The 14,264-nt window shown below is 48.8% G+C and overlaps 1 protein-coding gene across 4 annotated transcripts in view; it reads right to left on the reverse strand.

Annotated features, from left to right (window-relative positions):
• Nucleotides 1-469: 469 nt before the first annotated feature.
• Nucleotides 470-14,264, reverse strand: part of CMKLR1 (chemerin chemokine-like receptor 1) — a 50,975-nt gene continuing 37,180 nt past the window's right edge. For all 4 annotated transcript variants that reach the window (XM_037996579.2, XM_073021069.1, XM_073021070.1 and 1 more), the window contains 2 exons: nucleotides 4,577-4,652; nucleotides 470-3,936 (listed from right to left, as the gene is read on the reverse strand). In XM_037996579.2, coding sequence (XP_037852507.2) covers nucleotides 2,818-3,936; nucleotides 4,577-4,579 — 1,122 coding nt within the window. In that variant the 5' untranslated portion in view covers nucleotides 4,580-4,652 and the 3' untranslated portion in view covers nucleotides 470-2,817. The remainder of the gene's footprint in view (nucleotides 3,937-4,576; nucleotides 4,653-14,264) is intronic.

The raw sequence follows: 14,264 nt of genomic DNA on the forward strand, positions 1-14,264 counted from the left end.
CCTGAACCATCATAGGTACTTCATGAATGTCAGATCCCTTTCCTTCATCATCATGCTCTGGGACATTTCTGTCCCCTCTTCTGTCCCTCCCCTAACCTCGAACACTGTCTTCTTTTCTTTTCCCTCTACCTCTTGTCCTCACAATCCCTCAGCCCACCAACCCCACTCAGGAGGCAGGACTAAGTAAGGCCCCATAGCTGAGTCCTGGGCCCAGAGAGAAGGCTCTGGGCACTAAGTGTGTTGGTTGCCTGTGCAGCAATGCAGGTGAGCACACTTTGCACACTGCAGGGATGATATATGCATGACCCATGGAGATGCTCACGTGAAGCTGTGGGGACAAGACTGTATGGGACGTTAAGGCTGCATTTAAGTACTTGACAGGAACCTAAGTCAGAACAGGAAGACCAGCAGAGCAGCCAGAAAGAGGAGGCCAGACTCTAAGGAGGAAAACAGCTGGTATGAATTGTGCTTCTGTTTATCAGCTTTTCCAATGACAACATGAATTCCTGGCTCCCCCAGCCTGGCCTGAACTGCCAGAAGCCCAGGAAAAGCAGCATCCTAGGAGCCAGGAGGCCCAAGTCACTGATGACTGCTGCTGTGACCTGGGACACAGCCCATCCCATCTCGTGCCTCAGTAAATGTGGGAAGGGGGGGAAATGGGGGCCACTGAGCAATATTTAAAGCTCCCTTTTTGCTCTCAAACCGTCTATGTTCAAACTCTTGAAAGCATTCAGAGACTCCAGCTTGGGGACAATTCAGAGCTTCCTTGTCATAGGCATTAAGGCACAATAAGAGAAGGAACAGTTTGTCTCTTAATGAAGTGTGATTCCAAACAGCCTGCGGCCTCGGGAACTCGCCCAGCGCAGGGTAGACATTGCATCTGTTCGTTGCATCTTGTTGGAGAATCAACTTAACAATGAAGGGACTTGGAAGAGAACAGAATGTGGACACTTAGGAGCCAAAGGGCCTCGGGCCCACAAGGGACTGCCTCCTGCCAGCCTTCCCTCCCCATTGCCTTGCTCTCCGGAGACACAGGAGGTGGGAGCCATGGTAGGAGGCTGTTAATTGCCGTTGAAGGAGCTGGAAGCCAAGTGCATTTTCTCTGCCATATTGCATCATTTTTGAAAACTATTTGCAAAGTTTCTTAAAGGCCATTAAGATGTTCATATTCATTTGCAGAAGAATCAATATTTATGGTAAAAATCTCCAAGCTTTTTAGGTCCTTCCCAAATCTGCAGCTTCATTTGAGTCAAGCAAACTGAAGTTCAAATCCCAGCTCTGGCAGAGACTAGCTGGGTACCTTTGGGCAAGTTACTTAACCTCTCTTAGCCTCAGATTCCTCCTATGTAAAAGGGAAGTTATAACCGTACCTAACTTAGGGTTGCTGTAATGATTAAATGAGAAAACATACATAAAGTGCATAATATGAAAAGTGCTAAATAAATGTAGGTTATCAATATACTAGAATAATCTCCACAGATAAATTCCAACTCGAAGAACAGTTTCTGGAGCCAGACAGAGCCAGGTTCAGATCTTAACTCTGCCACTGATTAGCTGTGTGATGTTGTGCAAGTTACTTTCCCCCTCTGGGCCTCAGCTATGTCATTTGTAAATGGGGCAATGACACTCTGTTTCACAGGGACGTGTCAGTATTAGATGAGAAAAGCCATGCCAGGCACCCATATCCAGGAGGTATTTGGTGTCTGCAGCTCAGAAATACAGTTCAAGGAGTCCAGCTCCAGACTCTGTTTCAAGTGACTAACTCCTCGGACATACTCTTCTTCCCAGGGGACTCTCCGGAGTTGCTTCCCAAACTGCATTTTGGACCCGTCTCCAAAGGCATTGAGGAAATTAACCAGAATAAGAAGCCCCACCACCAGCGTTTTATTCTAAGCACCTCCAGCCAGAGCTGAGTGGATTAGGAAAGGCAGAAAAAAATCCCTGTGATGGGGTGAGAGCTGCTGGTGAAGATGCCTGCCACAACCCCACCCCCAGGTAAGAGGGGCAAGGTGAGATCAGGGGCTGGCACCACCCTGACCCCCCAAATAGCTCCAGCCTAAAGCACCATCAGCCTACGATGTTCTAGGGTGAGCTCCTCCATGCCTGCATCCTTTGAAGGTTCTTTTCTCCTTTCTCACTTCTTTGCCAAATCTCAAGTCCTCATTGCATCCCTCACTTGTCTTGCCCTTGCAGAGAGCCCACATGACCTCTCAGAATGGGTTATCTGTCTTCCTAGCTGATCCGAAAGCTAAATTCATGGCCTATGGAGTTCATGGGCTGATATGTCACCTTCCTCTCCCAGGTCACCTATGCATTTCCACACACTTTAACACAGAGCAGTGACTTGAAGGTAGGGTTTTCTGGCCAGCTACTGATAATAGGTATACAAGAGCCAGGTGTGATCTGCATCACACCAGGTTTGCTCTGACCTCCCCACTGCTCACACCAGGAATGGACCTTGGAGAGTGTCATTTCTGGGGTGCACACAGTAGGCAGCTTAATCCCACTGCCCTATGCCAATCCCAGTTCATGGCAGTGCTTTTGAGAATTCTTCCTTTTTTGCTTTGAGTCAGTTAAGGCTGGTCTCCCAAGAAGCATAAATTGCTAGTCCAAGGCTGTGTGGAACACAGCATGTTCTGTCTACTAAGAGAAAGGGGTTCCAGGCCCTTGAGTCCCAGCATAAAACACTGTTCATCCCCATGCAAAATGCAGTGGGAATTGGTGGATGCTAAAGAGGTTCTTGCCTTGATCTTCAGAAGACATATCCTTGGGTGTCCCTGGGTTGAGAGGGCCCATTGAGGGGTTCCCCGGTGAGGCTCAAAGCATGCTGGTCTCCCTCTCATTAATCGAAGTCCTCTCATTCATTGATGACATCTTGGTAAAGCTTCTATGGCTGGGGTAGGAAGAGTGGCCTGTGTCTTCACTTAGAGCATTGACCAGGCGGGAGAAGAGGGCCACCTTGAACTTCTTGAAGTCCTGACCCATGAAAACATACAGAATGGGGTTCATGCAGCTATTGGCAATGGCGAGGGCAGTGGCCAGTGGCAAACCCAGGCTGAAGACAGAGCCAGGCATGGCAGTGTGGTGGAGCTCTAGGAGGTTGAGTGTGTGGTAGGGGCACCAGCAGAAGAAGAAGGTAATGATGATGGTCACGATAATCTTGAAGGGCTTCTTGGTCTTGGCCAGGCGGTTGCGCTGCAGTTTGCAGACGATGGTGAGGTAGCAAGCTGTGATGATAAGGACTGGGACCAGGAAGCCGCAGAGGAAGCGGGTGACAGTCACCACCATGTGCCGGCTATACCCCACAGGGTCCATTTGGGAGTGAGCGGGCCACGAGGAAGACCCAGGTGTGGACAGGCTGAAGTTGTTGAAGCAGGATATTTTCCCATGCAGGTTGGCTGTGTCCCGGAAGACGAGAGATGGGGAACTCAAGAAGAAAGCCAGGACCCAGATGACCATGCAAGCCATGTAAGCCAGGCGAACACTGCGGTGATTCTGGGACCAGACAGGGAGGAGCACAGAGATGCAGCGGTCGAAGCTGATGACGGTCAGCAGGAAGACACTGGTGAACATGTTGTGGATGAGAAGGAAGTTGCTGATCTTGCACATGGCTGTCCCAAAAACCCAGTGGTAGTCCATGGCGGCATAGGCGATATGGATTGGGAGGAAGACATTGAACAGGAAATCTGCCACTGCCAGGTTGAGGAACCAGACTGTGTTCACTGTCTTCTTCATCTTGAAGGTGGCAATGATGATCACCAGACCATTGCCCAGAATCCCGAGGAAGCAGACGATGCTGTAGACCACCACCAGGAAGATCCTGGTCACCCTGGCTTCCACGGGGGATAACTCCTCCAAAACCACAATGGAGTCTAAATAATCAGGGTATTCATCACCATAACTGATGGAAGTGTTGTAATCTTCATCCTCCATTCTCTGCAAGAGAAGACAGGGACCATTAGAGGAACCCTAGAGCTGGCTTTAAGAGGTTGACCAACACCAGCAAGACCAACAATGTTCTCCCTGACTCTGAGCAAGTCCAGTTTTGTGATTTAACCATTTCCTTCTTTGCTATTTTATTTATTGAACAAATACCTCTTCAGTACCTCCTGCATGCCAGGCACTATTCTAAGGGCATTGCATCCTATACTCTCTTAATCTTCACAACAACTCAGTGAGGTAGGTAGGTTATGAGCCTCATCTTACAAATGAGGAAACTGAGGCACAGAGAGCTTATGTCACTTGCCTGAAGTCCTACAGCTAGGAAAAGGCAGACCTGTGACTCGAATCCAAGCTTCAGAGTCTATCCTTTTGACAACCATGTTTTCTGCCTGCCTGGGGCCCTCTCTTCCTCTAGAGCCTAGTGGGGGAGACAATTTTTTACCAAAAAGTCCCTCAAATAATGGGAACATTGCAATAATGCTAAGTGCAATGAAGAAGAGGTACGTGGTGCTGTGAACTTGATTCCAACATGCTTCTAAAACCGAGTGGACAGCCTCGTTGTGATCCCTCTGTGCACGCAACCTGTCAGTGATCACTGGTTCCCTTTGGAGTTCAGACCACAAGGTTTCCTCACCATTCACTGTTGTGTTGTCTGCAGCTCTCCAATGTGAGTCCTCAGCCAATCAGTCCCAGTACACAGCTAGAAACACCTGCAGGGAAGAAAACAAAAAAAAAGCAGCAATTGGATCCGGGTCTAAGAACCAGAGGGTTGAGTGGACCCAGCCAGAAATAAGATCTGTTTATTCTTATTCCCATTTTACAGAGAAGGAAGCAGAAGTTCAGAAAGGCTGTTACTCAGCCAAGGTTATGCAGCGAGAAAGGGATGGAGCCCCTTGAACCTAGGTCAACTGACTCTACCCAGGTCAAGTGCTGGACCCTTCATTCTAACCACTCCCCTCCCCCAGCACATCCCTAGCTGACAGCTGGAGTCAGGCATGAGTAAAGGAAGACACAGAGGAGGAGCATGGATGGCTCAATCCACTACCAGGTTGGGACCCAAATCCACTACCAGGGCAGGACCCAAAAAATACTGTTTCAGGCAGTGTGAGCACAGAGAAAACAGAAGAAGATCCGCACAGAGTACCTGCTATGTGCAAGAACTTTTATTCCTTCTTGTTATTTAGTCTTCCTGGGGACTTTTCCAGGCAGGTGTTATGACTTTTGTGTTAAGAATTAGGGAGACTGAGGCTCAGAGAAAGAGGCATCATTCTCGCTGGTCTTTCTCTGGGTCCGATGGGAACCATGAATGAGATGGAGGCTCTGAGGCCACAGCAGTCTGGTGTGAAGACAGACACAAATATATCCACCAAGCCTCCGCTGTGCAGACAACTTAAGTGGCACTTCAAGCAAGCCCCATAACAATCTGGCTGAGTATTTTTCCAATCTACAGAAGAACAAACATATTCTGAGGAGTTTGCAAGTTTGCAAGATCTTAGAGGCAGTGATTGCCTGCAGGGTTCATACCTAACCCCAGACCCTTACGAGCTGTGTGGCTTTGCGCAAGTGATTTCTCTTCCCTGAATCTCAGTTTTCTTGTCAATAAATGGGAATTCTCACTTCACAGAGTGAATATAAGAACTAGAAGCATCAGGAATGTGGAGCGTTTAGCTTGGTATTGGCACATAGTAAGCCCTCAATAAATACTAGTGATTGCATTATTGCCTAGAGGTGCACAACGGATGAGAAGGATTTAAAACCAGGGCTCTGATACCCCAGAGCCCATGCACTTTTTTCTGCCGCTCAAGATCTCCCCATCTTGTCAAATGGGCTCCAAACCAGATATTTCAGCTTGGCAAGACTGCCAATCGATGCTTCATTATAAATAATTCCACCCTTCCTGCACACAAATTCATTACTGATCCTTACGGGCTTAAGGTTATATTTTATTACGTAAAAGTCATCTTTTACTTTTATTAAATAAAAGCCACTTGGAAAATTCCATCGAGGGCTTTGCACTCAAAGGGCTCACAATCAAAGCTTGGGTGTCATCCCACTCTATGCTGGGACAATATTTCAGTAGTGCCCACCACGGGGTCCCCAAGGGTTTCCTGTAGCACTGGAATGCAGAGAGAAGATGGGGACACTGGAGCTGGCCTCCCATGACTGGAGGAAACCTGACGGGTGTGCATGAACGTAGTGGGGAACGCATATTGAGCTCTTGTGTATGCCAGGGACCATGCTGAGCCCTCAGTCCAGATGGTCTCACTTTAACCCCATGAGGGGCTACAGCAGGGCTCAGAGAGATCAGGACCCATGCCCAAGCATGCAGGCAGGGGCTGGAAGAGCTGGGATATGAACCACATCTGCAAAGCCTGGGCTCTTAACCATCACTCCACACTGCCCCTGAGACCATGTTCTGCTCAGATTGATGACCATCACCAACCTTCTTTTTGGAAGAAATTACAAAGTTGACATTCCCTGTGCCAGACTGTGCAGGCACCAGGGATGAGGACATGGCCTTACTAGGGTCCCTTCCCAAAAGGAGCTCACAGGTACAAGACAAAGAGACAGTGTTGAGGCTGGGGCAAGACTAGAATGCCCCCCAGAAGCCCAGAGGAGGAGGGGCTGTTACCCAGCCTGGGAGTCTGAAGCTTCCTGGGGCCAATGGCATCTGAGTTGAGTTTTAAGGACAAGTCTGAGTTAAGAAGGTGGAAGGCACAGAAAGGAGGAAGGGCATGCCAGGCAACTCCCCGTCTCTGACCTTCCCCTCCCTCATTGACAGTGGGCTGGGTGTGTGAGTCCCGAGAGGAGGTCGAGGAGGGTCTGAGACTCAGGACTGAGTGCTTTGCACAGCATCTGCAGAGATACAGCCTGAAGCAGATGACATCATGTCGGGCTCTCTGACTGGGCTGGGAGCAGCTTGGGGTCAGAGGCCATGTTTTTTCATCTTAGACCTGGGGCCAGGCTGGGCTGGCACAGAATGGCGCTGACATCCTCCGGGCATGTCTGTCCTTCCACCCCTGACTCCTCATCCTTCCAGGAATTGAGTGGATTCGTGTCCCCTGTTGGTGCATTCCCCTCCACCCCAAGACCCCTCTCTCTCTCTGGAAGTGTAAGGGAGGCACAAGTCACGGGTTTGCTTTGAGCCTCTGCTCTGTCCTAACACACATCCCTCCTGTCCTGAGCACATTTCTGCTCCCAAACCAAGCGGAAGAGCAGACTCTGGGGCCCAGTCAGACTGCCTGCAACCACATCCTGGATCTGTAGGAACTCCCCTGTGACCTTGGCAAGTCAGTTACCTTCTTTGCAGCTCAGTTGTCTTATCTATAAAATGGGCTTGATAATAATAGCTCCTATCTCATAAGAAGATGGTCGTGAGGATTAAGTGCTTGGAACAGGTCCCCTTATGGGATAAGCACTATATCGTTGTTTTTGTCGTTGTTATTATTTCTCAGGCTTCCACTCTTAACTCCCTTCTAAAATGGTCTTTGCCTGGGATGCTGGGATGAGGCTAGGAAGCCAGAGGACCAGTGAGTTCCTGCCCACTTGTCTCTCCAGTTGTGGGATCAAGGGCAGGTCAGAAAGGGACATAGAGGCCGGGCACGGTGGCTCATGCCTGTAATCCCAGCACTTTGGGTGGCTCAGGTGGGAGGATCACTTGAGGCCAGGAGTTTGAGACCAGCCTGGGCAACATGGTGAAACCTCGTCTCTACTAAAAACACAAAAATTAGCCGAGCATGGTGACACGTTCCTGTAATCCCAGCTACTCAGGAGGCTGAGGCAAGGGAATTGCTTGGACACAGGAGTGGAGATTGTGGTGAGCCAAGATCACACCATTGCACTCCAGCCTGGGCGACAGAGTGAGACTGTCTCAAAAAAAAAAAAAAAAAAAGAGGGACACAGGTAAAGATTTTGCTTCTCTAAACTCTAATGTCTCAAGTGGGGGTAAGAACACCTCTCTCATGCTATTGGGAGAATCGTGTGAAGACAATGAAGCCTTTGCCAATTGTGAATTGTAAAGAGCTGTCAAATTCTAGTTACCCAAATTCCTTAAATTCTTCACAACCAGGAAGCTTATGAAAAAAGTATGTGTCACTATATATACTGCTGACCCTTGAACAATACAGGTTTGAACTGCATGGGTCCACTTATATGTGAATTTTCTTCTGCCTCTGCCACCCCTGAGACAGCAAAACCAATTCCTCCTCTTCCTGTTCCTCAGCCTACTCAATGTGAAAACAATGAGGATGAAGACCTTTGTGGTGACCCACTTCCACTCAATAAATAGTAAATATATTCTCTCTTCCTCATGATTTTCTTAATCACATTTTCTTTTTCTCTAGCTTACTTGATGGTATGAGTATGGCATGTAATACATACGACATAAAAACGTGTCAATTGGTTGTGTATGTTAGTAACAATACTTCTGGTCAACAGGAGGTTATCAGTAGTTAAGTTTTGGGAGAGTCAAAAATTAAATGTGGATTATTGACTGTAAAGTGAGTTGGCTCCCCTAGCCCCTGACTTGTTCAAGGGTCCAGTGTACATAATATGTACATACATACAGTTAACATATGCTTGATCTCTCACTGTATGTGCTTTGCAAGACTCCATAATAGCCCTGTAAAAATAACTCCTATTTGCAGATAAGAAAACTGAGGTTCAGAGAGGTGAATACACTTGCCTGGGGCCACACAGCAGGGAGCTCTGACTCCAGAATCTGACTTCCAAGGATCCCAAGTGAAAAGGCTCTTAGGCTCCTCCTGTTTCCCTGAGGATTATCAGCTCTCATCCCAACCACTCTGACCTCTGTAAGCCTCAACCTTCAATCCTGATAGCCCAAACCCTTGTCACACTCCTGATCCTGCCACAGAGCTGCCTTCTCTGAGCCACCTTCACAGATTTCCCTTCATCTCCTCCTCAAGACCTCTGCAGTCAGTTACCACATGAAATCACACCTGCAGTGCTGTGTAATTCCTAGTCAATGATGTTGCTCACTGACTCCCTTGGGGTACCCTTTGTGAAGCTCTCTGCCCAGTGAGAAAGATGAGAAATACTCCGGAGGATTCAGGGTAAGGAACAATGTTGCTTCTCTTGAGGAACTGGGTTGCTTTCTCGCTCTTGATCATCCATGGTCTACAGCTGATCACATTTCCCTTTTTAATGTGACCACAAGGAAGTTCAGAGTCATGTTTGTTGGTCAAAGGCACAGAAACCTCTAGGCTGCAGGTTTCTGCACTGGTTTTGGTTGGTCCTTATGTCTACATCCAATTATACTTTATATTGGTTTTACTTCCTTGTAATAAGTAATAATTGACTGGGTGCACATAAGAGCCCAAGCACTGTATCAAGCACTTGCACTGCATCAGCTCATGCATCTCCAACAACCTCCAGGAGTGGTACTGCTATCACTCCCATTGTAAAGGGAGGAAGTGATGCTAGTGTCACAGACTTCAGCCAGTGACAGACCCACATCTGGGTTCACTCTGACTACGAGCCTTGCTCTTCACCACACTGCTTACTGGAAAGGAGAACACATTTACCGATGTCTGTTCACACCTTTCCTGATGCACCAGGCCCTCCAGCTCCACCCTACAGGGACACCCTCCTTGTTGCTCCACTTTTCCTAGCCCCTCAGGGAATTCGCCCTCCCAGTTTTCAGGATAATCTAGCTGAGGTCTGGGGTGCGCGCACGCGCGCACACACACACACACACACACACACACGGGGGTTACTCCCCAGAGACCACATCATTCATCACAGCCCAGGCAGGCAGGCTGGCCTAACAGCAGTCAGTCTGCCTCCCTTTCCACCCTCAGCTGCCCAGAGAACCCAGGGGAAGCCCATTCTCCAGGCCCAGCACCAAGATTCTGCCTGAGACCCTGAACTCATACTGGATTTGGCCCCAGGGCAAAAGCCACCCCACCCTTAGCCTCCTGAGTTAGAACTTCCTAAGCCAGTCGTACTGGTCCATTCCCTGGGACAGTCCCAGGAGGGATCCAGAAGGGAATGCCAGGGAGGAGGTGACAGCACAAGGCCCACGTGTGGGCAGCAGGAGACTTGCTGTGTCACCTGAGCAAGCTACTTCTCCTCTCAGGGCCTCAGATGTGCAATCTGCAAAATGGGGATGATAACAATACCCACCCCACCTGCTGTGCAGAACTAGAATGAGCTAAGGTGACAGGAATTTGTTTTTGGAGTCAGGACTGGGCAGCAGACGATCTCGAGAACACTTTCAGATCTGGGATGCCCTGCATATGCCTGCACCAGGTGCTCTTCCCAGCTCATCAGTCTTGCCAAGAATGTCAGAGAAAGACCCCGGAAGGTCAAGGCCGCAGAGGTCTGAGAGCTGTGCTTTGTGGGAGAGGCACGAACTGGAACAACTGAAACTTTTCTTGACCAACACATTTACTAGGTGGCAGTCTCTAAAAATCAAAATCACTTTTTTTTTTCAGTGTAGGAGTTTCCACTCCCTTTTAAATTCCTTCTCTAAGCTCAGCCTCATCCCTAGCAACCAGGTTCAGGAATCCTCTCTAGGAAGCATCCCCTCTCCCTCCTGTAGTAAGTGGAAGGATGCACTCTGCACTCCCCACCCCCGCAAAATGGTGCATCCACTAGAAGCTGTCAGTGCGACTTTGTTTGGGAAAAGGGTCTTTGCAGCTGAGATTAAGGTAAGGATCTCATGAAGAGGTCATTTGGGGTTACAGTGGGCCCCAAGTGACAGTCATCGTATAAGAGGAAAAGCAGGGGAAGATTTCACATGGACAGAGAACAGACGGCCATGTGGAGACGGAGGCAGAGATGGGAGGGATGTCGCCCCAAGCCAAAGAACATCTGGAGCCACTAGAAGCTGGAAGAGGCGAGGAAGGATCCTCCCCTGGAGCCTTCAGAGGGAGCATGGCCCTTGATTTCAGAGTTCTGGCTTCCAGAACCATGAGACAATAAATTCCTGTTGTTTTAAGCCACTCAGTTTGTGACTGTTTGGTATGACCGTGCTGGAAAACAAATACACGCCCCATTCTGGCTCCTACGGGGTCCTGCTCACCCAGGTGGGGCACATGGCATTTATGTGATTGTGGCTGGCTTATGCATCTGATTAGAAAACAGTTATCTGAGGACAAGATCTAGGTCTTATTCAGCTCCATTTCCTCAGACTGGAGCAGAATCCAGGCACCAGACAGTTCCTCTGGATACTGGGCTTTGTTCGGTTTCGTTTTGCTTCTCTGATACTACGGACCAGGGCACCATGTGGCTTGAGCTTACTCACAGCATGGCAGCTTCAGGGGAGTGGGCTTGTTGCCTGGCAGCCCTGAGCTCCAGGAGCAAGTGTGCCAGGGAACATGGCCTTTTATAACCTATCCTTGGGGGTCAGTGCTTGGAAATCACATAGGGGTCACTTCTGCCATACTCCTTTTATAACTATTTTGAAATAATTACAGACTCACAAGCAATTGCAAAAGTAGTACAGAGAAGTTCCATGTACCTATCACCTAATTTCCCCAATAGTAATATCTTATGTAACTCTAGTGCATTGCCCAGAATATTGTTTGATGAATGAATGAACGAATGAATGAATGCTTTTTTTTTTCTATCTCACTAGGTCTATCTGGATATTAGAAATAATAACAGTGACATTGTTGATGCCATAGAACATAAAACAACACAACAAAGGGATTAAGGGCCCAGAATACAGCTTCCCATCCATCAGGGCTAGACTCTTGCTCCATGACCCGTGAGCTGTGCCACCCTGGGCACATTACTTAGCCCTCCCTAAAGCCTCCATTTCAATATTGGTGCAATGGGGATAATCCAAGGACCCACCTCCTATGGCTATTGTGAGAATTGAAGAAGTGGTATTGGTGAAGCGTTTGCAGCACTGCCTAGCATAAGGAAGTTCAACATTAATCATTAATAAAGTACTTCCTTTGTGCTGGACAATGAGCCAAGGAGTTTATCCCATCTCACCCAAGCCTCATGACCACCCTACAGGGTTAGGACACAATTGTATGCATTTTCAGACAGGGAGGGACACAGAGGCTCAGGGGGGTGAAATAAGCCCTGTGAAGCACATTGCACTGTAGAGCAGAAAGCCAGTGTTGTTATTTTTATTGTCAGCGGTGGCTCTGACCACAATCAGCGTCCACCCAAGTCTTTTTTTTTTTTTTTTTTTTTGAGATGAAATCTCGCTCTGTCGCCCAGGTTGGAATGCAGTGGCACAATCTTGGCTCACTGCAACCTCTGCCTCTGGGGTTCAAGTGATTCTCTGCCTCAGCCTCCCAAGTAGCTGGGACTACAGGCGTGTCCCACCACGCCCAGCTAAATTTTTGTATTTTTAGTAGAGATGGAGTTTCACCATGTTAGCCAGGATGGTCTCGATCTCCTGAACTCGTAGATCCGCTCACTTTGGCCCCTCCCAAAGTGCTGGGATTACAGGCATAAGCCACAGCACCCGTCCGTGTCCACCCAAGTTTTCCATCAGTACCTGGTTCTGACTCTCACTCTGTCCAGTTCCCCAGGCCTCTCCCTCTGCTGCAGACCATGTCTTACCTGACAATGCCACCCAGGCCACCCACACAAAAAAGCCCTACTATGTAACACGTGCTCATCCTCCACCAGCCCCCAGCTCAGTGCCTGGCACCTAGTAGGCACATAATAAGCACATGCTTTACTATTGCTGGCATCATAATTTATTAAACACCTACTATGTGGCAGGAGCCACACTCATTAGAAATGTTGTCACAGAATGTTCCCAAACAACCTTGCAAAGGGGACAGTATTCTTCCCCATTTTACAGATGAGGAGACTGAGGTTTTGGAAACATAGACAGCTTAATGCCCATGTTGTTGCTGTTGTTGTTGTTAGTGTTACTATTTGTGGCTCCACTCGATTGCTCATCTTGTGTTTGCGAATCCGAACTCCACCTCTCTGCCCTGAAGCCACGCGGGGGCCCAGATCCCATCCTTATAATGGGCTACACACACATACACAGGCATGTGTGCTCACACAGACACACACACTTCAAATGCACACACACACACACACTTCCTGCCTCCAATGGAGGAATATATTTACAATCTCCAAACCCAAAAAGGATTGCTATCTAGCGTACTCAAGGAGCCCCTTCCTGCAAATCCAAAAAACAGTGACCCTAACAGGACAATGGGCAAACGATAGGAACAGGCAATTGACAGGAGGGAAATCCCCAAACCCAGGCATATGACAAATTGAAGATCAAAGAAATGCACATGAAAACCACAACCAGATGACATTCTACACCTTCTAGACTGTGGCAAGAACTAGAAAGCTGCACGCTTCCCAGGTTGGCCAGGTGGGAGCACAGGCACCTCATGCCATGCTGCAGGTACCTGCGAACCCCCTGTGATGGCTCCTGAGTGAATACCCAGGCAGTGCCCCACCTCCCTGCAAGGAAGTACACAGGGAGGTGTCCATGTGCATTGTTTTCAGATACGTCTTCTTTCCCTAGAAGAAAATTCTCAACTGACGATTCTGGCAAAAGTGATTTATTAAGGAAGCATTTCAGGAAAAACTGGTGAGGGAGTGAGGAAGTAGGAGGAGGCCAGGCAGGGTTGCAGCATCCCACAGAGTCCTACAGAGGGTGGCCTTGGCTCGCGCCCTTCGAGGACCCTGGGAAGAGTGCAGGTCACATTCCAGGAGTATTTGCATGCCTCCACCCTGTCCTGGAGTGCACACTCCCAGCCACTCCTAGCCTCTGAGGTCAGTTCGCCAACAAAGAGCCACAGGTGTTGGCTTTTGGGACCCTAATAGTGCTGCCCTACATTGAGAACGTGTCTACAAAGCAGCAACACATGTTTTGCAAGAATCAAGCCAAATAGCAAGATGCACATTGAACACATTAGAACGGCTCCATGGGAGAGAGGGTGGGAGGGGTCACGGGACTAGGAAATAGGGCTACTGGGAAATGAGCGCCGTGAAGAAAGAAAATACAAGTGCAGAGGCTTCTGGGAGCCCCTGATGGAGAAGCGGAAGGATGGAGGGGTATAATTATGTCAACCCTCCCTCCTCTCCTGAGGTCCAGAAAACCCCAAAACTATCAAACAAACACTCCAATCCCTGCCTGGGGCTCATGCTTGGGTGGTGCCCAACTCAGAGTCTTGGTTACTGAATCCCTGACCAAGCCACAATGGCCAGGCAGGGGGCCAAACACTTAACCCTCAGAACCCCACCCATTTTCCCCGTTAGGAGGGAATGAACTTGGACCAGCCAACGGAAGTAACGTCAGCCCAGCCAGGAGCGGCTGTGCAGAGTCCTGAGCCCCAGTCCTTCCTTGCCAAGCCCAGCCC

The sequence above is a fragment of the Chlorocebus sabaeus genome, chromosome 11, assembly GCF_047675955.1.
Source record: "Chlorocebus sabaeus isolate Y175 chromosome 11, mChlSab1.0.hap1, whole genome shotgun sequence".
Taxonomy (NCBI): domain Eukaryota; kingdom Metazoa; phylum Chordata; class Mammalia; order Primates; family Cercopithecidae; genus Chlorocebus; species Chlorocebus sabaeus.